Source organism: Candoia aspera, chromosome 2, assembly GCF_035149785.1.
Source record: "Candoia aspera isolate rCanAsp1 chromosome 2, rCanAsp1.hap2, whole genome shotgun sequence".
In the NCBI taxonomy this organism is placed as follows: Eukaryota; Metazoa; Chordata; class Lepidosauria; order Squamata; family Boidae; genus Candoia; species Candoia aspera.
Genome location: NC_086154.1, coordinates 146160501 through 146186449, shown reverse-complemented (window position 1 = coordinate 146186449; position 25949 = coordinate 146160501). Strand labels below are relative to the sequence as shown.

At 42.4% G+C, this 25949-nt stretch overlaps 2 protein-coding genes across 2 annotated transcripts in view; one reads left to right on the top strand and one right to left on the bottom strand.

The window, feature by feature from the left end:
* Positions 1 to 1236: 1236 nt before the first annotated feature.
* Positions 1237 to 10593, top strand: IMP4 (IMP U3 small nucleolar ribonucleoprotein 4). The gene is made up of 9 exons (XM_063294037.1): positions 1237 to 1337; positions 1931 to 2039; positions 3164 to 3247; positions 3368 to 3477; positions 3900 to 4032; positions 4587 to 4741; positions 5568 to 5662; positions 7864 to 7937; positions 10031 to 10593. The coding sequence occupies exons 1-9, from the start codon at positions 1335 to 1337 to the stop codon at positions 10141 to 10143; spliced, it is 876 nt and encodes a 291-aa protein (XP_063150107.1). The 5' UTR covers positions 1237 to 1334; the 3' UTR covers positions 10144 to 10593.
* Positions 10594 to 11347: 754 nt separating this feature from the next.
* PTPN18 (protein tyrosine phosphatase non-receptor type 18) overlaps positions 11348 to 25949 on the bottom strand; it is a 42061-nt gene continuing 27459 nt past the window's right edge. Inside the window, exons 12-17 of the mRNA XM_063294036.1 lie at positions 19751 to 19830; positions 18797 to 19137; positions 16713 to 16795; positions 15633 to 15660; positions 14576 to 14674; positions 11348 to 11803 (exon numbers count right to left, since the gene is read on the bottom strand). Of these exons, the coding sequence (XP_063150106.1) occupies positions 11736 to 11803; positions 14576 to 14674; positions 15633 to 15660; positions 16713 to 16795; positions 18797 to 19137; positions 19751 to 19830 (699 nt within the window). The 3' untranslated portion in view covers positions 11348 to 11735. The remainder of the gene's footprint in view (positions 11804 to 14575; positions 14675 to 15632; positions 15661 to 16712; positions 16796 to 18796; positions 19138 to 19750; positions 19831 to 25949) is intronic.

Genomic DNA, 25949 nt, shown 5'->3' with positions numbered 1-25949 from the left:
TGGTTATTTGAGGATTTTAAAGAGTTCTGACCGATTCATGAGTTTATTCCGCTTCGCTACACCCGTCATTTCAAGAGGCACAGACGCCACACCAGCGTGCTGCATTAAAGCTAATGAGGGTTCTGTGTTGACATTACAGCACTGCAGTCTTACCTATGACGCCACAATAAAAGAGTCCTGAGAGACCACAAGTCTCTCATTCTTTTTACTTGCCGTTGTGATCAGCTAACCGAAGGGAAGAAAAAAGATACCTTCTTAAGCAAATATATCGGAGCTAGCGAAGACCAGCTGGGCGTTCAACCTACCCAAAATTCTCATTCGACCCGATCCACTTTTCTCAAAGGACTTCCTGCCTTTGAAACATGACTCCACCTCCTCTTCCTCCACGGCCAGTCAGATGAGAGATGTTAATCTTTGACCAATCGGCTGTGACCGAGGTAGACAATAGAGCTTCGGCTAATAAGCATAGCCGCTTCCGGTTGTGAGGCTTTTGGTTTCTTACCTGTAGAGCAGGGTTTCTCAACCACAGCAACTTTAAGATGTGTGGACTTTAACTCTCAGAATTCCCCAGCCAACATGCTGAAGTCCACTTATCTTGAAGTTGCTGAGGTTGAGAAATGCTGCTCTAAAGGCCTGAGCGAGATCGTGTTTATTAAGGGAGTTTTTTGTGCGCGCTTGTATGTGTGCTGCTACCTCTAATGTCACGGGCAAGGGCGGTGATGGGCGACTCTTTCGAGTCGATAAAGCCGACCAAACAGGGAACCCCTCAAAAGGCCGGAAAATATAGGGCTATCAGATCTGAGGTGGAAAATCCAGTGGCCCAAGAGATGAGGCAAAGAGTTAGTTTTTTCTGTGTGTTGTCTCTCGCGGAAGTAAGAATGCCTGCAACTTAGATCCGATTGCCTCCAAGAAGCCTCCAAGAACATTTTCATTTCTGCTTCAGATTAGTCTGTGGGGCAGAAGTGTGGAAAAGCTTAGAAAAAAGGCAGAAGGGGAAAAAACCCTAGACTCCAGTATTTTAATATTGTTTAAGATTTAAAACAAAATCTCAACAATGTTACTCGGAATTCGGAGGCATCACTAGACTTTGCACCGCGCATTTTAGTCTGCCCGCGCATTTTAGTGACGTCACTGGGGTGCTTCGTGCAGCCCGTTTGCCTAACATCATCTGCCTTTGTTCTGCCATCTTTGGTGTGGGCCCTAGGCTTCACTTTTTTCATTCTCGTCTGTTATAGGCCATTTCTCTTGACCAATGAGAACTGGCATCACGGGCGGAAGTGATTGAAAGAAAGTGAATCGTAACGTGGTCGGGTCTGGGATGTTCTGGGGAGATCATGGTAAGAACTAATGTTTGTGCAGCCTGAGACAGCATTGACATGTTTTGCTTTTTGGAAAAGTGAGCAGTAATTGGTTTTGCTTTCTGGCTAAGAGTGTAGAGGCAGAAGTTCCAGATAGTTTTGTTCAGTTAGGTTTTGACCAACGATTCGAATCAATGAAGCCTGGGATAGTAGACATTCTAGACTAATTCGGGGCAAAGAGCATAGATTTTGCATATGCTCTTTAGAAATTACCTTTATTTGAGCAGGCTTCCCGACCTGTTGCTTTCCAGGTGTATTGAATTACAGCAGTGGTAATGCTGGTTAGAAAATTTTTAAAGGTGTCCCATAATTTTACAAATGTCTACTCAGCAATCCAACTACATTTGATGGGACTTATTCTCAAGGAAGCTGGTGTAGGATTGCAGCCCTAATCTGCAGCCCTAATTGTGGCCTCTGTCAGAATGCATGCAATTCAAAAGTTAAAATTTCAGGGTTTTTAGCAAGTGTTTCAGGATAGATCCATTTCCTCCCATCACTAAGTATATTGAAGTCAGAAAGAGAAGGAAAAAAGTGGTATCAATGAATCTAATTAATACTTTTGCATTTCTTAGTTGCGCCGGGAAGCTCGTCAGAGGCGGGAGTATCTTTACCGCAAAGCCCAAGAAGAAAAACTCCGGACTCTCCAAGAAAAGAAAGAAAAAATTAAAAAAGCACTAGATGGTATGCATTAGTGGCTTGGATTTGCAATATGTGGCAGCAGAAATGTATTTTGTGGGAATGTGAAGCTTGAGGGCCAGTTGGCCTTTAAGCAAGCCTTACTAAACTTAATGGATCCTATATCTAAGAAAACATGTATAGATTGTCCTGTAGTTGAACCAATGTGCCTTTTTATTCACTTATTCATTTGTCCCCCATATTTCCTTCCATTTGCTCAAGATTTTTCCTCAAATGTTATCTTCACAAATAACCTTGAGAGGTAGGCTAGGTTCATAGTTATCCATGAATTCATGGCTTCATGGAGGTTTGAAGCTGAGTGTCTTTAGTGCTTGTCTGGCATTCTAACTAAACAAAGGTTAGGTTTTGAGAAGGAGATGCTGATTCATTAAGCCATGTTATATCTCAGCCAGCCAATCTCACAGAGTTGTTGTGAAGATGTAATTTTTGGGAAAACCAGCATGGTGCAATGGTTGGACTAGGATAAGGAAGACCCAGATTCAAGACCCAGTTCAGCCCTGGAGCTGACATTTAACCAGGCAGTTTCCCTTTACCGGCTTCAAAAGGTAGCCATCGTGGGGATAAAATTGGAGGAGAAATATGATGTAAACTGACTTTCTTTTCTGGAGGAAAAGCAAGGTAAAATTCAAATAGGTACATAAAATAGGTGGGAATGGGGTGGGGAAGCTGTTTGTAATGTATGCATACAATGGATAAATAATCTTTCCAAAAGCCAGTTGAAAGAGTTAGGCCTTGCATTTCTTTACAGTCCTCACCTAAAATGAATAATGATGGGCATGCTAGCTGGGGAGTGGAGGAATCCTCTCACCTCAGCTTTGCTTTCTCATAAGGATTGAATGAATCTTCTATTTATCTTATTTTTTCCTCTTTGTCCTAGTTCCCTTTTTATGCTCAGTCTGCTTTAATTATTGTATATAGTATCTTATACTGCAAAATCATGGATGTATTTTTTTTGTCTAATGTTTGTATTTTTTTATTTTTAATTGTAAGCCATCTAGAGTTGTTGGTAGTCGGGCGGCCTGTAAATTGCATAAATGAATCAATAATACAAACTCACGAATACAGAGTTTTATCATTTTTTAAAAGTCATCTTTGCTTTTCCCTTCCAGAGAACTGCCTCATTCCCACAGAACTTCGGAAAGAAGCCCTGGTCCTCCAGAAAGCACTGGAGTTTGATGATGGAGGGGCAGAAGGTGAGTGGCTCACTAGAGCCAAACCTCTGGGCTGCTGCCCCCAACCTGGAGCCCTCTGAATGCTGTCTGGGGACCTCTCTGTCTCTGGGAAGGTTTGTAATTACCATGTTGGCCTGGCAGGAGTGACGAGTCATGTGGATGATGAATACCGCTGGGCTGGAGTGGAGGATCCCCGCATTATGGTCACCACCTCCCGTGACCCCAGCTCCCGCCTCAAGATGTTTGCCAAGGTAAGTAAATAAGTAAGTGCTTTGCCCTACTTTAGGTGGAAGCATGGGGTGTAGCGAGCAGGATGATGGGGCAGGCTTGACCGAAGCAGCTTAGGAGAAGTCTTACTTTCCCATTGGAGGACCTGCAATCTTTCTGGGACTACTTCCTACCAAACCTGGCTGCCAGTCTGCAGGAAGGGAGACTCATTGAAGGGTTTTACATTGAGCAATGGGAGGTCAAAGCAAGCTGTTTAGCTGAGAATCTGTGTCAGGGGATCCTCTGAGATCTCAGCTCAAGCTCTCCAGATGAAAGGATTCTCTTTTCGGCAGATTGGATCTAACTGTGTTATCACTAGGTATGGTGACATTGGCTTCTTCTGCTCAGAAATCTGATCATATATGGTTCCTTATAATCTCATGTCTTTTTCCCATGTCCTGTTTAGGAAGTGAAGCTAGTTTTCCCTGGGGCCCAGCGGATGAATCGAGGCAGGCATGAAGTGGGTGCTTTGGTCCGTGCCTGCAAAGCCAACGGGGTCACCGACCTGCTGGTGGTGCATGAGCACAGAGGGGTGCCAGGTAAGTGATTTGCCTGGAGTACAGGCGGGACAGGTGTGGTCTGAATTCTGTAGCTATCAGAGTATACCTGGCAGAGAATCAGTGGTCATTTTATTTCATTTGTAGTGGACTTGAGGAGAACAGTTTTGCTCATTTGGGAATGGCCTGAAGCTGCTGCTTGCCTGATGTCAGCATCTATTGGCAGTTGCTCTACTCTTGAGAGGCAACTTAGTGCCTTCCAGATACTTTATGTTATAGTTCAACAATCCTTTGCTAGGATGGCTGGGGTTGATGGGAGTTGAAGTCCAACATGGTGCTTACTTGATTTCAGGCAGTAGTTATTATTTAGTGGTAGAGTATAGGGTAGAGTTGGGAAGCTTTTGATGAGCTAGATGGAGTGGCTGGTTACGAGCCATGGGTTAAGTAGAATTGGCGGAGAATGCATCATTCCCACACATCACACTGTGTTTTGATAACAAATTCTTTCCTTTTTCAGTGGGTTCATCTTCTTCCATTGATAGCAACTGGACCTAACTAATTTCTCTTCTCCCTGCTCCCACTTCCTCATTACTTAGATGGACTCATAGTCAGCCACCTGCCTTTTGGCCCCACTGCCTACTTCACACTCTGCAACGTGGTCATGCGCCATGACATCCCAGACATTGGCACCATGTCAGAAGCCAATCCCCACCTCATCTTCCACAATTTCACATCTCGTCTTGGACAGAGGGTAAGGTGCAGTGTGGGTCAGAATGTTATTTCATCGGGGTTTGGAAACTGTTTAGACAGACTGAAAAGCAAAATGGGGAATGTAGTTAACCGGTCTGTAAGCCAGGGCTGCATCTGCAGTTGAGGGAGAGCAGGGTAGGAAATCTTTTTTGACTTGGCAGTAAGACCTACTGGCAAAAGTGTGTGCCAGAGTTGCTAAACATGGTTGCTGTTTTCTGGGTTCATAAAATGTATCATAAAACAACCAAACAGGCTGGGTCTATTCAACAGACTAAGCCACAATTAAAAAAACAACAGTCGAAGTTAAAGCTGCTACATCGTTGACTGTCCTAGTTCAGCATATTGTGTGAACCCAGCCCATGAGTTCAGTGGAACCCACTCCTGGGGAACTGAGTATAGGATTACACTTTAGCCTGGATCCATCAGTGCTCTTTATACAGTATTTTGGCCGAAGTAGCAATGTGAGTGATAGGGAAGTGGTATAACCACAGGAGGTTTTCTTACTATTTTTATGTACCAGAATTCATCCAAATAAATTTTAGTTGGGTTGCTAAAGGTCATGCTGGCTGGAGATTATGGGGGTCCATAGTCAAGCACCTTCAAAGACCACCATGTGAACAGAGTCTGATTGATTAGTCAGATCTTGCAAGTTGTGTTCAGTTACGTATTTCTTTAAATCTGATCCCATTAGCTACGGCAAGGGGAAAACATGACTTCCAGACTACAGGAACATTTAATCCTTCATTCTCTGTTGTTTCTAACTTTCATCAAATATCATCCACTTTCTACCACCAAGCTTCTGGTGTTTTCCCCTTTCTCTTTCTCAGGTCACTAGCATCCTCAAGTACTTGTTTCCAGTACCGAAAGAAGACAGCAAGCGGGTCATTACCTTTGCCAACCAAGAGGACTACATCTCCTTCAGGTATGGGTACCTGGTTTAGATTCCAGCTGGGGCTGAGCAGAAATGGTTCCCCTCCTTTTTATGAGTTCCTTATGGGAGAGGAGCTAAGCAAACTTCACTGATGCTAGACTTGCTTCTTGTTGCTGCCAACTGTGAGGTCTTATTCATGGACAGTGCTCTGTGTTGTGGTACAACCTTCCCCAGTTTGGTCCCTTCTGGATCGTTTGGATTATAACTACCATGCTGGTTGTAGATTATGGTAAATGTAGTACCAACACATGTGAAGGGACTCAGGCTGCAGAAGGATGAGAGAGCATTTTTCAAGAAGCTCTAGAAATAAGAGTGATTGATAAGCAGCCACAGAGAGCATTTGGGGGCTTGTTTGTGGATTTACTTTGGTTCTGCACTTCATTGATTCCTTTAAAATCTAAGAGAAGGGAAACCACAGCACTCCTCTTTAGCTAGTGCTGCCCCCTCCTAGCTTGAGCCTGTCATTATTTCATAAGGAATAATTGCCACTAGCTCCCAAATACAATAGGTGATGCAAGTTCCCTCTGGAGAGTCTTCAGTCACCAGTCATCTAGCGGGCAACTTTATCATCTTGTGTGAGGTACCCATAGTTCGTAGGTAGGCAGGATAAAAATTATGTAAATAAAGAAATAAGCTTTGTGCCTGGCTTCTCCTCTCTTTGGGGCAGGCTACAGATGGGTTCATGCAACACGTGACACCAAAATATGGTTTATCTGTAGTTTAATGTACTGAGTCAACTAAGTAATCAACAAGTTGCGTTGTTAGCAATGGCTGCAAGGAATGTACGAATGTAGATGTTGACAGATAGTGCTGTTAACTGTAGGGGGGTTGAATTGAACTGATGCAGATTGTTGTAATTTTTGAGTTTTTGCTAAAACCTGTGGTTGCAAATCAGGTAGTCCTTGGTTAACAACAATAATTGGAGCCAGGAATTCCTTTGCTAAATGATGCAGTCATAAAGCGTAATGTCACGTGATCAAGTTGACTTACGATAGCAGTTTCGGTTTCCATCATTTGGCAAATCCCACATGTTCATTAGGCATAATGTCATGTGATTGCCATTTGTGATCTCGTTCTGGCTTCCCCATTATCTTTGCTTGTTGGAAGCCAGCAGTGAAGGTCACAAATGGGGCTCATGTGACTGTGGGACACTGCAGCGTTATAACTGCAAGCTAGTTGCCAAGCACCCGAATCATGATCACATGATTGCGGGGATGCTGTGACAGCTGCAAGTACAAGAACCGGTTATTAGTCTCCTTGTTCAACACTGTCATAATTTCAAACAGTCGCTGAATGAGGACTACCTGTAAATGCAATAAAAATAAACCAGGTCAGTTGGGATTTCTTAATAAACTATGGCCTTGTTGTATTCACCCAGACCATGTGTGTTTGGGAGGGGAAGCATACTAGCTAAAGGCCTTTTTCATTTTTTTCCAAGGGCCATCTTATATTTTTATTTGCAGAATCAAGGAGTGGGACTTCTACCTGAGCTCTTTCAGTTGGGGCTGCAGATGAGGAAATCATGTTTCCTTCAGGCCCTTGGAGTGAGTGGTTAGGTGAGCTCAAGCATATAAACTGGACCAGGCAGGTCTTGATTGTCATTGGCTTGTGTTGGAGCCCAACACTCAGATGTTGGAGCCCAGAGGTTGGGTTGGGTTGGCCAGCCTCTACTTTTGTAGGAAGGGCTGGTCAGCATGTTCAGCCAGCTGCTGCTTCAAGGATATCCCTTTGCCTTGGCCTAGGTTTCTTGTATGGCCTTTGTGTTTCACTCTAGCAATGAAACTTCCTTCCAAAATTGCATATGCATCCTATGGCTGGCCTTCCATTGAGGAGAATGAAGCAGCCGCCTCGGGCAACTGATGTGGTGCCCCTTGAAAAGGCAGCAAACTGTCAGTTTGGTTTATATTTGGTCATCAAAGATGGGGAGAGACATTTGCCAACATTATTTGTGTGTGTGGCTTTTGCTACTTTGCCTCAAATGATAAAATGTTTGCCCATTATCAGGCTTGTCCATGTCTTAGCAGCTGGGACTCAGGCTGTACTCATGTTTAGTGAGGAAGGAAGCTCAGGAGAGGAGGCAGGACCCAAAGAGGCTGATAAAAATTATGGCAGGGCCTGATTGCTGGGGAAGAGGACCTCTCTTGATTGTTCCCAGTACTAACTCTGTAATTTTCCAATGTTATCCGGGGCAGGCACCATGTCTACAAGAAGACTGACCATCGGAATGTGGAACTCTCTGAGGTTGGGCCAAGGTTTGAAATGAAATGTAAGTATCCTCTTCAAATTGAGCTGTGAAACCAAAAACCTCGTCTCCACCACAGACTTGCTGGAGCAGTCTTAACTGAGCCACTGTTCTCTCAGCCTTTGCCACATGGGGATTGGGAATCCAGATGTGTGGCTGGGAGAGAGAGAAGTCTGATCATGGCAGCTGATTGGTCTCAAACCCAAGTGGACTGAATAAATATGTGAGAGAAAGCAGGAATCTGCAATGAACGGGAGGGGCAACTTCAACTTCGTAAGCATCAAAAGCGTTGAAGAAGAGAGAGGGAGGGGAGGGAGAAAGCCTGGAACAGCCTTCTAGATGTGTTGGAGCAAGTCTCATTGGGAATTCTAAGAATTGTTTAGCACCCCTTTGATGGGGAAAGCTAATCTATTCATAACATCACTACATTGCAGGCTTAAATGCCATGGCTTTTTTCAGGTAAAACCTCCAAGTCAACATTAGAACCACCAAGCTTTGGGTAAACATGCATGGAAAGGACTTTTTTCCTCTTGCTTTCTTATTTCTGTCTCCCCATTTTTTTAAATTATGGCTGATTCCTAAGTAAAGAAACGTCCACCCCAGCCTTACTATTTGCAACAAATGGCAATTAAAAACAATATGACGCAGTGTATACGGATTGCAGTAAGGTTTTTTTTTTAGCGGAAGTGGATTCCTCAGTTATTTTCCTCACAAGTATGGTGCAAGGGCTATAACCCTGATTTCTCCTGAGGATGACATCAGGGTCAATCAAAAGGATCTCACATTCTAGCATGAGTCAATCTACTTATTTCCTTCCTGACAAAAAGAGGCAACATGTATATCAATTCTTGCTTTCTAGTACTACAGATGAAATAATGAAACAATTTTCTCAGGGTATGGGACTCTGCTGATCTTTACTGTAAGGCTGCTTCTTAAAAGAAAGCGTCTTCCTTACTCACGAGTGGGTTTCATGGCTGGAAATTCTGAGAATTATAGTCCACCACATTTGATGGAGCACCAGGTTGGTGAATGCTGCACAAAAGGTCTTTTAGTGCCACGCTTGTTGTGTTTTCATTGGTAACTCAATCATATTACATGGATTTTCACTGTGCACTCTTGAAACAGGATCAGTGTGTAGATTTGTCCCATAATACTTGTCCTCCTGAAAAAAAAATCTTTCTGTGCAGTTGCTTTAGGGAAGTGAAAAACTAACCCAGTTGTTCAGTATTGATGGTTGTTCACAAAATTTTTCAAATGCCTGCTGTGTTTGTTGAAAGAGAATGGATTGGGTAACCCTTTTCAGAGTTTAGTATGATTCTCTTCCTGTCCTTATTCTGATCTAAAAACAATGTGGTTAGGAGCATGTGTAATGATCAAGAAGTTGATGATTCAAATCTCAGCTGACGCATGAAGAAGCTGAGAGGCCTATTGTAAATCAGAATCTTGGCTTCTGTCCACCTGAATTATTGTAGTATGAGGGTAATTACCATCAAATAGTGGCTTGTAGCGACTAGTTTCACCCATTGCAGTAACTCTAATGTGGTTTCATTAGCTTTAGATAAGCATGTTACTGCTTACTCCATTAATCATCCTTAAACATGCTGTTGCTTACCATAATCAGTGAGACTCAAATTCTGGGAATGTGATTATTGTGGCTTTAGTTTACTGTGGGTTTGCTTCCAGAAATATCTATCTGGGTGTTTGGAGGTTGTTGGCCTAGAACAACATCTGGCCTGCACCAACTAGACCGTGGTACACTTAACTGTGGTTTAAAGAAGAATAGTAGTTTGGGTTTGCATATAGTACAAATCCCTAACCTCTGGTTGTGTTGCAGTGGCTAGGCTCTCAACATACTAAGCCAAAACTTAACAAACCCCATTAACCTTCAGCAGGATGTGTGAACTCAGCCGTTGTGAAATGTTCTGAGTTTTAAGGATTCTTTCTAATGTTTGGATAGGGTTTTTCCTTCCTTGTCCTCTGTCCTAAAAATTCATTTTCTGCAGCCATTCAGACTGCAGTTGAACTGGACTGAATATGGAATTGCTGGGTTTATTCCCTGAGGCACAGAGCAGAACAGTCCCGGATCAAAATATGAAACTTTTCTTCTCTTACTGCAGTATACATGATCAGACTGGGAACCTTGGAGCAAGAGAACACTGCTGATGTGGAGTGGCGCTGGCACCCTTATACCCACACAGCCAAGAAGCGGAAGTTCCTCAGTGTTGAGTAGCAATGCCTCAAAACTGCCACTGTCTCATCAAAGAAGCTGACTGTATGTTGGGCTTTACATGAACTGGATTCTTCATAAATATAAAATTTTATTTCTCCCTCTTCTGGGACTGATCATCTCTTTGGCTCATGTCAGGATTTGGTTCTCACCCATGCGAGGACTTCCCCGTTATGATACAAAACTCTTGTTTTTGTCCAGCAGAAAGCAGGATCTTGGACTTCCCTGATCTGACTGCTCTGCCTCCCTGGTTAACTTGTGTATTTAATTTAGCAGAAACATACATTGGAGCTGGCTGTCCAGTTCTAAATATGTCTGCAGGGAATTGATATCGAAGGCTATATTAGCAGCAAAGAAGGTAGTCATACCGCAGTTGTTAAGACTCATAATGAATGGAGGACATGTTCACTATAATGTATTACAGCATTATACAACTCTTGTGCTCTTCTCAGACCTTCAGCTGGTTTTTATTACTTCATACCTGCGATCTTTCTACAACAACTTCTTTCCTCTTTTGATATCTACTATGGTAATGTTACCTAGACATATAAATAGGACTAATAAAGAGATAGCAAAATGGGGCAGGAGACTTTCCTTACCTGCTCTGTTGTTTTTGCTTTGCTTGATGTGTCTGTTGAGTTCACCACAAATGTCTGGGTTGTAATTCATTAAGCTATAGTTAACTAACTAAACCACACCGGCTAGGTTCAAAACAGACTTGGCTAAAATGCAGCTTGATCACTTAACATTACATGGTTTTCGGAGTCACGTTGGGGGCCCTGTGAAGAGTGGGGTGTGTGGGAGAAAGCCATGGGGGGAGGGGGGCACAATGAGTTAGAGCTTCCTTTCAAAATAGTGTAGCTGCCTCTCCTTCCATGTTGGTCATGTAAAATACATTTCTTCTGAAGACTGAATTAGCCAAACCCACTCAGATGCAATCTTTTGAGAGTGCATAATAAGTGTATGGGAGGGACCCTTCCTTCAGCAACGATCTTTTATAATTTTGGTACAGTCACCTACCATTAGCTCTGGTTTCTTTTTTCTATGCTTTCTGTTTAAAACTGAGACCATCAAAGTGTTGGCCATAGTTAGGCTCACACCCTGTACAAGTCGCAACCATCAGACAACATTAATACTCAGCACAATAGGTAGCATCTGATAAGGCCTATACTTCATGCGGTGGCTATAACTTAAGGATAACATTACATAAATAGCCATATGTTTTGTTTAATTGGGGATACTGTTCTGGATTTCCTTGGCAAGATTATTACACCCAGTACTGGGCTTAAATGATTATTGCTGAGAATCTGCAAACCAGCCTTACTCTTGGCTCCCATAAGCAGACAAGATCTGGTGAAGAAAAGATGATGTCAGAGTAAGTTCTCCTAACTGGAGGACTGGCTCTTCTCAGAAATGTCCTGAGCTTTAGTGCTCACAGTAGCTGTCCTTTTCTTTGTGGTCAGGAAAACTTGCTTTTTTTGCACAGCTGCTCCTTACGAAGGAGGTGAACATGTGGTATTTAGTGCTGCTCTTTGGCAGAAGCAGCACCCTTGTTTTCCTCCTGCTGTTGGCAGTGTCCTTCTCAGAAGTGCAGCCTATACTCTGCTCCACTCAGCAGGAGGGTCTCTTGGTCCTTTTGGCTTCCCGATCCGGAAGTTAAATCCTATGGGAGAACAGGAAGGATGATAGACACCGCCCTGAGAACTTTGGTCATTTTTTACAATTTTCCCCACCTGATTTTTTCCTTATATATCTCAGCCTAAGATACACAGTGCATACTGTTTGATTTTATTTTAATTCTCATTTTAACAGTATGGTGTGAAAAATACAAGATGCATGGAGGGAGGTTCCCATAGCGCTTGTCAGCAACTCCTTAAAGCAGCTGTGTCTTTCCTAGAATTGCAACCCTGCAATCCAGGAAAAGATGTAGCTGTTTTAAGGGGCTGCTGAAGGTGCTATGGGAATGTCTCTCAGTGCACCAAAGCCCCTTTCCCCCTTCAAATCCAAAGTACTTGAACAGCCCAAGTCGATACTGGTTTGTGACAAAGATGTTTGCCCTCTTTCAGATTTTCTGAATAATTGCATCTCTTTGTCACTGAATGTCAGAGCTTCATGTGGGTCCTGCTGATATATAGGGGGAGTCTGGGTGAACAAGTAACACTAATTTGATGTTTTATTTATTCAGAAAGTCAGCCAACATGCAATGTGCCACTGAAAAAGTAATCACTCACTTAAATTCAGGAACTGGTTGCACCACTTTTAGCTGCAGTGACTGCAACCAGATGCTTCCTGTAATTGGTAATTGTCCTCTTACGTCACTGTACTGGAATGGTAGGTCATTCTTCCATAGTGAACTGTTTCAGCTCAGTAACCGGTTTCTGGCATGAACTACCTGATTCAGGTCATGCAACAATATTTTTATGGGGGTTGGATCTGGGCTAGGCTTTAACTTTCATTGCAGAATCTGTTCTTTATTCTCTTGTGGATTGTATGTTTGTGGATTGTTCTCTTGTATGTTTGGGATCACTGTCTTGCTGCACGGCCTACTTGCACTTCAGCTGGAGCTGTATAGATTGATGGCTAGATGTCCTGTAGAATTCTTTGATACAACCTCCATACTGCAAAGTAGTGTTTGGTTTCTGCCAGATGTAACAATGACCATTAGCCTGAAAAGTTGCGCTGTTGACTCATCTTACTTAGAACATTCCTCCAGAAATCTGGAGGATCAAACAGGTGGCTTTGGGGCAAACTTGAGACAAGCATCAATGTTTTTCTTAGTAAGCAATGGCTTCCGCCTTACTATTTTCCCATAAATCTCATTTTTATCCAGTGCTTTTCTGGTGGTAGAGTTATGAACACTGATTTTAATCAAGATAAGAGAGGCCTGAAGAACCCTAGATACTGTTTTGGGGTTCTCTGCCACTTCCTGGACAATTTTATGCTGTACTTTTGGAGTGGTTTTGGTTTCTCAAGTCACTCTTGAGAAGATTCTCAATTGTCTTAATCTTTTCCACATCAAGGCTGAATAACTGGAGCTCCAGAAATGGCTGTGTGACCTTTTCCAGACTAATGGCATCAATGACATATTTATACATGACTTTAGAAACTTCTTTTGAGTGGGTTTGATGTGCCTCTTGGATCAGTGTGGTGAGAATTTCACTGATAAGGAGACCCCAAGTTTGTGAAATTTATATATGGCAAGACTGGTCGAAAGCAGCTCTGTTTAAGGAGATACTTGCATAACTGGCCCTCGCTATTCCTTCAAGTTAACTGACAAGTAGGGAAGCAAATTACTTTTTCACCAAGCGCAATGTTTTTCAAACTTGGCAACTTTGAGATGTGTGGACTTCAACTCCCAGAATTCCCCAGCCAGCATGCTGGCTGGTGGATTCTGGGAGTTGAAGTCCACACATCTCAAAGTTGCCAAGTTTGAAAAACACTGACAAAGCACAACGCATTGTGGATGACTGTTTTGAAATAAATGCAACATGTTTATTCATTTAGTCTTCCTTGATTTATCAGTAAGGCCCACATGAAGCTCTGATCACATTCAATGGCAAAGGGAAAAACATCAAGAAAACCGAAGTTGGAGGAGCAAATGCTTTTTCAGGAATTGCAGCCCTTGTTGGCCATGCCTTAAACCAAATGCATATTTTCCTGGGACCTCAATGCAGCCGTGGAGGGTAGCCACACAATCCCAGGAAAAAATTAATTGCTTTAAGAGGTTGCCAACCGGTACTATGTCAACACCTCCACATGCTCCAAATCACATTCAGGTGCTGCACAGCCATCTTAGATACTGAACTTGGGACACAATCTGTCCCTCCTCCCCGTTTTTAATTCTCTCTCTCTACTGAAGCATCCTTGACATTTCTTAAATTCAGTTGAGGGCTGCTAAAAGCAAATGGGCACCCAAGTAGCTGCTCTTAGATCAAGATAATTAAAATGAATATAAAATTACTAGAGTCCCCTACTGTTCTAAACGTTAATTTAGTAAACAAAAGCTGTTCAGGAAGTGTAGGTTTTCATGGTTATTTTTTGGGTGAAACTGACTTCTGACAGTGAGTATGAGTTAACTTTTGATAGCTGTGCAGTTCGATACCTGCTTTGAAGAAACCAGCAGCATGGCCAGTGAGGAATGAGCACTTACTGATTGTCTCTCACAACCTGGCAGCCATTTCACTGGCAAAAGCTGCTGCTGTTTGCTGGGGCGTGGTAATATTCTCTTCTTTAGCACCAAAAGCAGAATTGGGGAAAAAAGTTCACAATTGATCCTGAAAGTTGCTGATTAATTGACTCAAGGTTTACAGTAGTTAGATTAAAGACTGCAGTATTCAATTTCAAATGCTGAAAATTGGTTCTCCCCATCCTAGAGTGTCATACAATCACAGCTGGAAGGTTACCATCACGATGGCCTAAAGATCTCCTTCCTCACCCATAGTAGAAGATCCTGCAGTATTTGGGCAAGTCCTGGGCAGGGTGTCAGCCACATCCTCATACATCTGTGTGGGGACCGTACGAGATGACGCTGGCACTGTTCAGAAACAAAAGTGACCTCCTGACACTTGCCAGCCTGGGGCAAGAAACAGTGAAACAAACATTCTGCAAGAGCCAGAAAGCTAAGAGGCCTCTCTTCCAAGCCTGAGTCAAGAATGGCATCTCCTGAAAAAAGGGGTGTTGAAAAAGGAAGGGGAAGCTGTTTCCATTTAAAGCTTTTTGGTACAGAGATGCCTTGGCCAAACTTAAAATAGTTTCCAATGAAGCAGCGCATCTGGCTGTGGCTTATATTAGCTGCATGACATCTGCACTCCGAATGTTTCAAAACATAATGTTTTGCACACCCCTAGTTATTTTAAGATCATCCAGAGGATCTGTCTTATTGGGAAATTTAAAGCTGTGCATTTTTAAAGTGATATACAAATGTGATAATACAAGGACAGCCTAGTCCTGCTGGACTATCCTGAAGAGCAAGAACACTCTGGTGCCTCAGTAGAGATCATCCAGCTGAGATTTTAAAGTGGGTATTATATATCAAGGAGAAGAAACCTATGGCCTTCAGAATTACAACTCCCAGCATGGCAAATGAATGCTGAGAATTGGCTCAGCAACATCTGGAAGACCATAGCTTCCCCACCTTTGGGCAAGAGCAAAGACCATCTCTGTTACTGAAGTAATTAGCTGGAAGAGATGCAGATCCACTATATAACACAGTGTTTCTCAACCTTGGCAACTTTAAGATGTCTGGACTTCAACTCCCAGAATTCCCCAGCCAGTGGTTGAGAAATACTGATACAGCATAATTATCTTCTAATATAAAGTTAGGAGGAATCAAGTTTTATGTTTGATAGACTGTAAGTTTCTCGTAGATAAATTTGATAAATAATTACAGGTTTTTAAGCTGGACTCTGGTCCTATCTTTGTAGTTTCCTTGGCAACAGTCATTGCCACTTCCAGATAGAAGGTGAACCCTATATAAGTCCATTTGTTCTTACCTTTCTTTCCGGATGAGGAGCTAAAAACCTAAGAAGTAGAAGGAGGGGAAAAAAAAAAGCATTTTGAATAAAATTTTGTCCCAAGAAAAAGTGAGTTCTCCAATGTCTGTGAATTACGGAGCTGAAACTTGTTCAGCTGGATGTTGCATCTGGTATTCTGCATGTTCTTCAAACAGCCTGCTAGCTACATAGTGGTTGTGTTTACACAACTTGCTCACCAGGACAGGTAAATGCCTACCAGCTTCACTCACAAAACATGCTAAATCTTCATTAGGATTTTGTAAGAATTAAGACTCTTTTGTTGTGTTTATGGTTCAATCTATCGTGTAAACCTAGGAAATGGATTAATTCAATAACCAAGTTAAGCATTTTGTGTGAATGCAGACAACAGATAATATGATACTCAAGAATAAAGAGAGATTTATTTTCATTTCTTTAGCTCAATGTGAATTAGGCAAAAGCAGAGCATGAATTTGTCTTCGTAACTGTCTACCTGTTTCAAAAGGTTGGTTAGGAATCATACCACATAACTACTGCCTAGCTATATTAACATCCTAGATTTCTCACTTAGTTTTTGTGAAGCAATAAACGTTCAGGGAATGGTTAAAAAAAGTTCCCTTTCTGTAAGAAATGAACTACCTTTTGCAGACAATGTATAGGTAAATATTCACTGAAAAACAGAAATAGGCTGTCCTTACAAAATAGGCAGAATGATGACTACAGTAAAGGTAAAGGTAAAGGCTTCCCTTGACGTAAAGTCCAGTCGTGTCCGACTCTAGGGGGCGGTGCTCATCTCCGTTTCTAAGCCTTGGAGCCGGCGTTGTCATAGACACTTCCGGGTCATGTGGCCAGCATGACGACTCGGAACGCCGTTACCTTCCCGCCGAAGCGGTACCTATTGATCTACTCACATTTGCATGTTTTCGAACTGCTAGGTTGGCAGGAGATGACTACAGTACTCAACTTCTAAAAGGGCTACAGATGAGTTCTTTAGAAAAAAATTAAATGGGATTTGTAGATTATGGCACATATAGGAAGGGTGTGGGAAACTGAAAGGGGGAAAAAAACACCTCTACATACTGGGGGCATCAGATTCCTGAGGAGTGTTTTCCCAAGTCCGTTTGTATGAGATGGAGAGGAGGTGGCTCCAGAACTGGATTCTCCTGAAGAAGAGATATCAGGAAAAAAATTATTCCCAATTATCAGAACAAAGAACCCAGAAAACCCCAATCTACCCCAAGATATTCTCTATTTAATTCCAGTTGGTCAGAAAAGCCTTGCAGTTACATCACTGAGGATTTAACAAACAATGAGATCTGGACCATTTTATATTTTATTATTGATATTTAAACCGGCTTTTTCTAAAAGTAAAATCTATGCCCAATAACGCTAGATTATCCCATTGGCGTTTTCTTGAGTTCTGCTAAATGTTGCAAATGGCCAGAAAAGCCAACATCTGACATTCAACCCATTTTACTTATTATCACAATAACAAAGATGTTTTTTCTTTGAACTTGCATTTTGTTACACTCAGTGGGTTTAGAACTAATTTAGCACAGTAATTTAAGAAAATGCAATTGGGATCAATTCATGGTGAGGTTCACACATCCATTGTGGCTTGGTTAGCGCAGTGGACTTGTTCACACAAGGATTTGTGTGAACAAGTCCATAAGCCATATACAGTAGACTCTCAGTTAACTGGAACTCAAGCAACTGGCACAAAAATCAAACCAGAAAAAAAACAGCACTCAAGCAACCAGAACCCCCCCCCCCGCCCGGCACTCTCAAGCAACCGGCAAAAAACTCTCAAGCAACCAGAAACTACATTTATCTGGCATCTACCAATCCCCATGGGTGCTGGTTAACTGAGAGTCTACTGTATTACTAACTATAGTAGCTGGGTTCCCACATCAGAGTAAGCCAAAATCAAGCAAACCTCATTATGGCTTAGTACAAATGCAAACCCAGTTCAAAGACTCCATCAGCTATTAACTGACAAACAGTCCATGTATGCTTACTCAAAGGTAAATGCAATGGGCTCAATAGGTAAGCATATGTAGGATTCCAATTATAATGGCTTTAGATCAGATAGCAGTCTCTTAGCACATCCTGTTTTCTGTATCTGCAGTAAAATATAGTCTTTACAAGGCTGATAGAGGATAACATTTATGAAGAGCTTTGAATGCTATATAAATATTAAAGCTGACTTCACACAATAAGTTAACCCATGGCCTGTTTAGCTATGGTATACTGAGCAATCCAACTTTATCTGGGTTAAAACCATAGGCTGAACCATTAAGGATGGTTTTCTAATCACAAGAGCTGGATTCACATTACATATAGCCCTGAACGGTTGGTTACAATCACCTTGCTGGGAGATTCCATTCATTGCTCGAACATTAACTCGTATGATTTGGACTTGTTCCATTATTGCCATAATTGGGCCTTAAAATTAAAGGATTGTCAGTATGACTTTAAATGATTATTGCTTGTCAAGGATTACATGTCCTTCTTGGCTATATACTCAGTACTTAAAATTGATCAATCCACAGAATTGTGGATTCTCTAGTCAGGTGAGGGAGGATTTTGTGGAGCCAAAGTCATTAATGGACAATATTGGAATACACCTGAACTACATCAACGGAGTGAGGATGTGCACTTTTTGGTCAACATTTGTATTAATCTTTTTAAGGCAGAGAGGCAAAGAAGAGTTTTGATTAATCAGGTCAAATTTCCTAGAATTATTTTGCTAATCACATAGTTTCTGAGCATTTTTTTCTTCTTTTCCTTTTAAATTGTGCTTTTAAATTGTACCTATTACTATTACATGTATTTAGCTATTGCTTAAGGCAGTGTGTGTGCACACATACAAACATACGTATACAAAACCCTTAGCCAAAATCAAACAGACTTTATATTGGCTGAATTAAAACATCGTAAGCCAAAAGGATTTAGCTCCTAGCATGTTATATGAACTTCGGCATCATGATTTGTAAACAGTGGTTTATAGTGATTGTGCTTTAGCCAAAAAAACTTTGGTTAAGCAATCTATGTCTGAACGTGTCTGAAAGTATGAATTCTTTGGCTTAGCAAAATGAACAAACCCAATCTAAAATCTACAATGCTGCACTTTTACAAAACCCACAGCTATTCCCGCACATCACCTGGCAGAGATGGGCTAAGATGGGTGTATTCACAGGCTGTATTTGAAGATGACTGGCGTACGGGGCTTCCGGGCAGTGAGTAGCTGGCCTGCACTCCTACAAAGGCACTTGGGTCTATTGATGGAAAGTCAACCACGTTGCTGTTGCGTGGCTTCACCGCAGTATAAACCTGTGTGTCTCCAGTGGATTTGTCCTCACTGGCAGAAGAAACAGGAGTAGCTCCTACTCCACTTCGCCGGAGTTTGTTCACAACAGCATAAGTATCGCCCATGTTCTGGACCAGTTTTCTTGGCAGTTCAGGAAGCGGTGCTGGTGTTGGATCAGCAGGCACTGAGATGCTCCTAGGTCAGAAAAAACAGAGGCCTAAATGAAATACCACCTATCAGGATTTCAGGGTTCTAGCCTAGTGAAGTTTGCTTCAACTAAAGAATTATAAACAGATAGGCTTGTAATGTACATGGTACATCCAGTCCCCAGATCTTTTCCTCCCCACCTGAACATTTTCCTCTCATGCCTCTCTGAGATGCCCAGGCCTGATGCTTATAACAGCGATGAGGCCAGAAATACCTTCATTATTCTTCATTCATACGCAGCTTCTTTCCTGACTACAATGGCTGTGTTAAAGTACTTATGTATTTATTTATTTACTCACACCAGTAAAAGATGCTATTGTCCTCCATACCTCCAAGATGATTTACAGCTCAGCACAAACATTTACAGGGCAAAACAACAAAACAATGCAGGTGCAATTATTAAATCAACCGATCTAAAATATGACACACACATACAGGCATGCATCAGTAGTATTAAGAAGGCTTTTCACCCCCTCCTTAACACTACCCAGTGTTCGCACCCCCTTGGCTTTCCCTGCGAGGGGTCATTACGAAAAAGGATCTGCTGTTCTAGGGCTGACCATCTCTCCCTGCCGAGGCACTGACCCTAAGCCCTCTTTACCGGAGAATGGAGCTTCGCTTGAGCAAGGGAGCAGCCGGTCGCCGGAGGGAGAGGGCGTCGTCATAAAGGGGAAGATGGTTCTGTGCAAAACAGAGGAGAAGGGAAGTGAAAAATGTTTTAGATGAGGACAGCTGTCTGAACTTCCTGTAGCAGGAAATTTACCATAAACCAGATTAACCCTGAAGTAGTCCTGCCTGTGCTAGAGAGAGAACAGAAGAACAACTAGAATTATGTCTTGAATTACTGTGCATTATTAAAACCTATCCTGTGGTGTTTTGTTGCTTTTGGAAAATTCCCTCTTCCTGAGCATAGGGATTTGCCATGCTTTTGGAAAATGACTCCATTAATGCACCAGCATGGTGTCAAACCATCTGGAAGGCCCTTTTTAGCTTCTCTGGCAAGTTCCTCCCAGCTCCAAATGCTTGAAGGCTCCTGTCACAAGACTGAAAATGTCACTGTGCCAAAAATAAAGCATCACACTGCCCATGGTACCTAAGATCCAGGAACAGATTCTAGCCTGGTACTCTAGTCAGCCTGCCAGTTTTCTGGTTTGACTGATTGCTCTAGAGAGACTTTTCTCATGGGTTCCCAACCTGTCAGTCCTATAAGACCCAGTAACTCAAGAAGAAAAAACAGGAGTTATCTACAACGTACAGTGTAAGGACTGTAGCAGCCACTATGTAGGACAGACAGGCAGAAGACTAGCAAAGCGCATCCACAAACACCAACTCGCTGTCAGAAGACCTGATGAGAACTCCTTAATCTCACAATACATGGACAGGCTCAACCATAGTTTCAACTGGGAAACTGAGCATCCTAGACCAAGCTAAATCCGAAAACACTAGAGAATTCCTGGAAGCTTGGCACTCAGACAAGTCAGCCATCAACGGACACATAGAGGTAAACAACATTTACACACCATTCAAAAGAGACAATAAAAAGCTAAGAAGGAAACAAAAAGACCAGAACACATCCTCTCCAGCAACCAACACCCACATAAGCAGGGATTAATACCAGACAAAACGAAACAGGACATAGGCTGATAGAATTTTGCCAAGACAACTCACTGCATGACAAACACTCTCTTCCAACAACCTAAGAGACGGCTTTATACATGGCCTTCACCAGATGGACAACACCGAAATCAGATTGACTACATCCTTTGCAGCCAAAGGTGGTGGACATCTATACAGTCAGTAAAAACAAGACCTGGAGCTGACTGTAGTTCAGATCACGAACTTCTTATTGCACAATTTAAGATCAGACTAAAGAGATTAGGGAGACCCACATATCAGCTAGATATGAGCTCACTAATATTCCTAAGGAATGTGCAGTGGAGGTGAAGAATAGATTTAAGGGACTGGACTTAGTAGATAGGGTCCCAGAAGAACTCTGGACAGAAGTTGGCAGCATTGTTCAGGAGGCGGCAACAAAATACATCCCAAAGAAAGAGAAAACCAAGAAGGCAAAATGGCTGTCTGCTGAGACACTAGAGGTAGCCCAAGAAAGAAGGAAAGCAAAAGGCAACAGTGATAGGGGGAGATATGCCCAATTAAATGCAAAATTCCAGAGGTTAGCCAGAAGAGATAAGGAATTATTTTTAAACAAGCAATGCGCGCAAGTGGAAGAAGACAATAGAATAGGAAGGACAAGAGACCTCTTCCAGAAAATTAGAAACATCGGAGGTAAATTCCAGGCAAAAATGGGTATGATCAAAAACAAAGATGGCAAGGACCTAACAGAAGAAGAAGAGATCAAGAAAAGATGGCAAGAATATACGGAAGACCTGTATAGGAAGGATAACAATATGGGGGATAGCTTTGACGGTGTGGTCAGTGAGCTAGAGCCAGACATCCTGAAGAGTGAGGTTGAATGGGCCTTAAGAAGCATTGCTAATAACAAGGCAGCAGGAGACGATGGCATCCCAGCTGAACTGTTCAAAATCTTGCAAGATGATGCTGTCAAGGTAATGCATGCTATATGCTAGCAAATTTGGAAAACACAAGAATGGCCATCAGATTGGAAAAAATCAACTTATATCCCCATACCAAAAAAGGGAAACACTAAAGAATGTTCAAACTATCGAACAGTGGCACTCATTTCACATGCCAGTAAGGTAATGCTCAAGATTCTGCAAGGTAGACTTCAGCAATTCATGGAGCGAGAATTGCCAGATGTACAAGCTGGGTTTAGAAAAGGCAGAGGAACTAGGGACCAAATTGCCAGTATCCGCTGGATGATGGAAAAAGCCAGGGAGTTTCAGAAAAACATCTATTTCTGTTTTATTGACTATTCTAAAGCCTTTGACTGTGTGGACCATAACAAATTGTGGCAAGTTCTTAGTGGTATGGGGATACCAAGTCATCTTGTCTGCCTCCTGAGGAATCTGTACAACGACCAAGTAGCAACAGTAAGAACAGACCATGGAACAACGGACTGGTTTAAGATTGGGAAAGGAGTATGGCAGGGCTGTATCCTCTCACCCTACCTATTCAACTTGTACGCAGAACACATCATGCGACATGCTGGGCTTGAGGAATCCAAGGCTGGAGTTAAAATCGCTGGAAGAAACATTAACAATCTCAGATATGCAGATGATACCACTTTGATGGCTGAAAGCGAAGAGGAACTGAGGAGCCTTATGATGAAGGTGAAAGAAGAAAGTGCAAAAGCTGGCTTGCAGCTAAACCTCAAAAAAACCAAGATTATGGCAACCAGCTTGATTGATAACTGGCAAATAGAGGGAGAAAATGTAGAAGCAGTGAAAGACTTTGTATTTCTAGGTGCGAAGATTACTGCAGATGCTGACTGCAGTCAGGAAATCAGAAGATGCTTAATCCTTGGGAGAAGAGCAATGACAGATCTCAATAAAACAGTCAAGAGCAGAGACATCACACTGACAAGAAAGGTCCACATAGTTAAAGCAATGGTGTTCCCCGTAGTAACATATGGCTGCGAGAGCTGGACCATAAGGAAGGCTGAGAGAAGGAAGATAGATGCTTTTGAACTGTGGTGTTGGAGGAAAATTCTGAGAGTGCCTTGGACTGCCAGAAGATCAAACCAGTCCATAGTCCAGGAAATAAGGCCAGACTGCTCACTTGAGGGAATGAAACTAAAGGCAAAACTGAAATACTTTGGCCACACAATGAGAAGACAGGACACCCTGGAGAAGATGCTGATGCTAGGGAGAGTGGAGGGCAAAAGGAAGAGGGGCCGACCAAGCGCAAGGTGTATGGATGATATTCTAGAGGTGACGGATTCGTCCCTGGGGGAGCTGGGGGTGTTGACGACCGACAGGAAGCTCTGGCGTGGGCTGGTCCATGAAGTCACGAAGAGTTGGAAGCAACTAAACGAATAAACAACAACAACAAATACCAGACAAACAATCAAGCAGAAAACAATACCCTAATCAAGGAACTACCAAGGAGAGAACCACACCCCCACCAACACTGGCAGATCAAGCTACTGTATATAAACAGGGAGCAACCCCCACTCTCACTGGCACTGATGATGCTCCCTAGTTGGGTAATGAAACATCTGCAAGCAAACCACCAAGCTCAGAGACCACCAAGGACTCCACAACAGGATAGGTGTTGAAGAAGACAGTGGTCTCTCAACTCCAGGAAGGGCCAGATACTGTTGATGCTGATAACCTTTGGGGCTGGTGGACACACTTAGAATTTTGAAAACATGTTGCAGGCACTCTTCTGAAGTGGCCCCCGGAGCTTCAACAGTTCACAAAATGGCCGCTATGAAAACATCACCAGTTATAAAGCAGCATTTTACAGGAATGGTATCTGCCACCCCCTTTACTTCTCCCTTCACCCTGAGATGCTTATCTTTGTCCTTTTTCAAGGCAAAGGAGCTCACTTTGGAAACCAAGCACTATTTATTTGTTAGATTTGTATCAATGGATGTGATTCTGTTCCTTTCTGGAGGAGTAATCTCTCTGAACATTAGGAAAAACTTCACAATTATCAAAGCTGTTTGGCAGTGAACCCTCTGGGGGCACAGCTCCTTCCCTGAATGCACAAACAAAAGCTTGGCAGACTATTTTCAAAGGTCATGGTTCTAAGGAAACCCTACTATTTCATTTTTGTCACTTTTGTAGCCCAGAATTGATATAAGAAGTATTGTTGGAAAAATCCATCTTAAAAGGATGTTGAATTATTGGCTCCAATCAAGATATTTCTTTTTCATAATGAAAGGTGGCAGCGATGAAAGAAAACAGTAAAACAAAAGAGTAACGTTTCCTTCAAGGTGAGCTTTACTCCTGCTAACTGTTAATGTTTTCTACTACAGATTAAGGTTACTATGGTAACTAATCATTCTGGCCGGGTGAAGAGGTTGAATTTAACTGTCCCCTTTTCAGTTGTTAATTTTTGCACCTGGGGGGAAGAACTTGCCTGGACTTGTTTTAGTTTCAGTTTCCCTTCTGTGTAGGCATGTAGAGAGTTAAGCAGCTCTCACTGAGAGCCTGTAAGAATGCAGAAGCTTTTAAATATGTTTTGCTTTCTGTAAATAAAATTATTTTTATAGAAATGCCTGGTGTGTGACTTTTCTGATCTCTCCTGGGCCAAAGGCTTTCCTAGCAATCTGCCAACACTAACTTCATGGCCAGATCCATGTAATTTTCTAGCAACCATCAGAAGTGTTTGGCCATTGCCTTCTTCCTGGATGTTTTTCAACTTCTCAATCTACCCTACAGCCCTGTTATTTCCTAGTGGTCTCCCATCCAAATACCAACCAGTAAGTGAGTGGCTTGCTAGCAACTCCCAATATTCTACAATTAAAGTGTCTGTCCTTGTCCAGTGAGAGACTAGGGGAGAGGAGAAAGTGAGAGGAGAAAGTGAGTTCCTAAGCGGTCTTGGGGGTTGCCGGGGCCTGAAAGCAGCAAAAGGTTGTAGAAACACATTTTCCCTGGCCGAGCCTGAGATTCAGGCCCAATGCTCCCAAAGCCCTGGAAAACTGGAACCAATAGACAGCCATGTGACAGTGCTTCTATTACTTTGATTGAATGGTTGATTAATGGGAGAAGTTTTACATCTGCTCCCATTCTCTGTTCCTCTGTTGCTTTGTTTGCTCAATCTTTTTATAAGTTAATGCAGGGGTACCAGCCGTGGACGTGGTGGTGCAATCAAAGCTCGGTTTGTTTCTTACGGGCTTAGCTTTTTGAAACCAAAAGTCAAAACATAACTGGGAGAGAAATAAAACTGAGATAGAATAGTAAAGTATTAGGCTGTATTAGGAGAAGCAGAACAAACAGAACTAGGAGAGAAATTTTGGTCACCAGTCTGCCTGCATGTAACTTAAGGGACATTAATCTTTTCAATGTTAACATATACCGTATTTTGTTTACTATTCATTTATTTAAAACATTTGTATAGCTGCCCATCTTATATCAAACTCTGGGCGGCTCCCTATATTTCTTGCGTTTAGTTTTGCAATAGAACAGTCCAAAGGAAGGAAAAGGACTGGTGTCTAATAAATTAATTCTTGAAATATCCCTGGAACTGAGGATTCCAAAATGACAGGAGCATGAATGAGAATATCAAAGCCTATATAGGTGAAGTTTCAGCAGATAGGTCTAGCTGAGCTGTATCCTGCTCCAAAGTGGATTTCCATTCCAGTGGATGCTTGAGTTTGGGTTCCTGTGGAGGGCAGGAAATAGGACCTAATGGCATATGAGAAAAGGGGTAGAAAGAAGACCACGTTACCACTGCCAAATTCCCATGATTCATTTCAGAGACACATACAAAACTTCAGAAATAATTCATGCTCCTGTAATAGCACAGAACTTTTGTCTGAATGTGCAATACTGGATCTGCAGTTCTTCTAGGACAGAAGCAGCGAGCTCTATCTTATAAGAGAGCCAAGCATTTGTGGAAATGTCCCCAGATTTCAAGCCAACAAGATAGATGGTTGGAAGAAAGTTTTCAAAAGGTAAAAGAAGACGGAACTAGAAAAGATTCAGTTCGCTGATCAGAAACCTCTTTCCTTCCTGCGCAGCTGCAAGATACGGTCATAAGAAAGGGAAATGGAGGGGGTGGTGGTGGAGAGAAGAGTTGGGCTCTCAAACTGCCACATCTGCACCAGCATGTCCTCTCATTCCTTTCCACACTACAAGCCCAGAGGAGGTAACGTTCAGCTGCAGAGTTACCAGCCTCACATCAAATGTGGCATCAGGGCTACAGAGCAC

What these genes read in the sequence shown, in the direction of transcription:
- IMP4 (XM_063294037.1), top strand. An exon ending in CATCTCGTCTTGGACAGAGG is followed by an intron (nt 4,742 to 5,567) that starts GTAAGGTGCAGT and finishes TCTCTTTCTCAG; the next exon opens with GTCACTAGCATCCTCAAGTA. An exon ending in GCCAAGGTTTGAAATGAAAT is followed by an intron (nt 7,938 to 10,030) that starts GTAAGTATCCTC and finishes CTCTTACTGCAG; the next exon opens with TATACATGATCAGACTGGGA.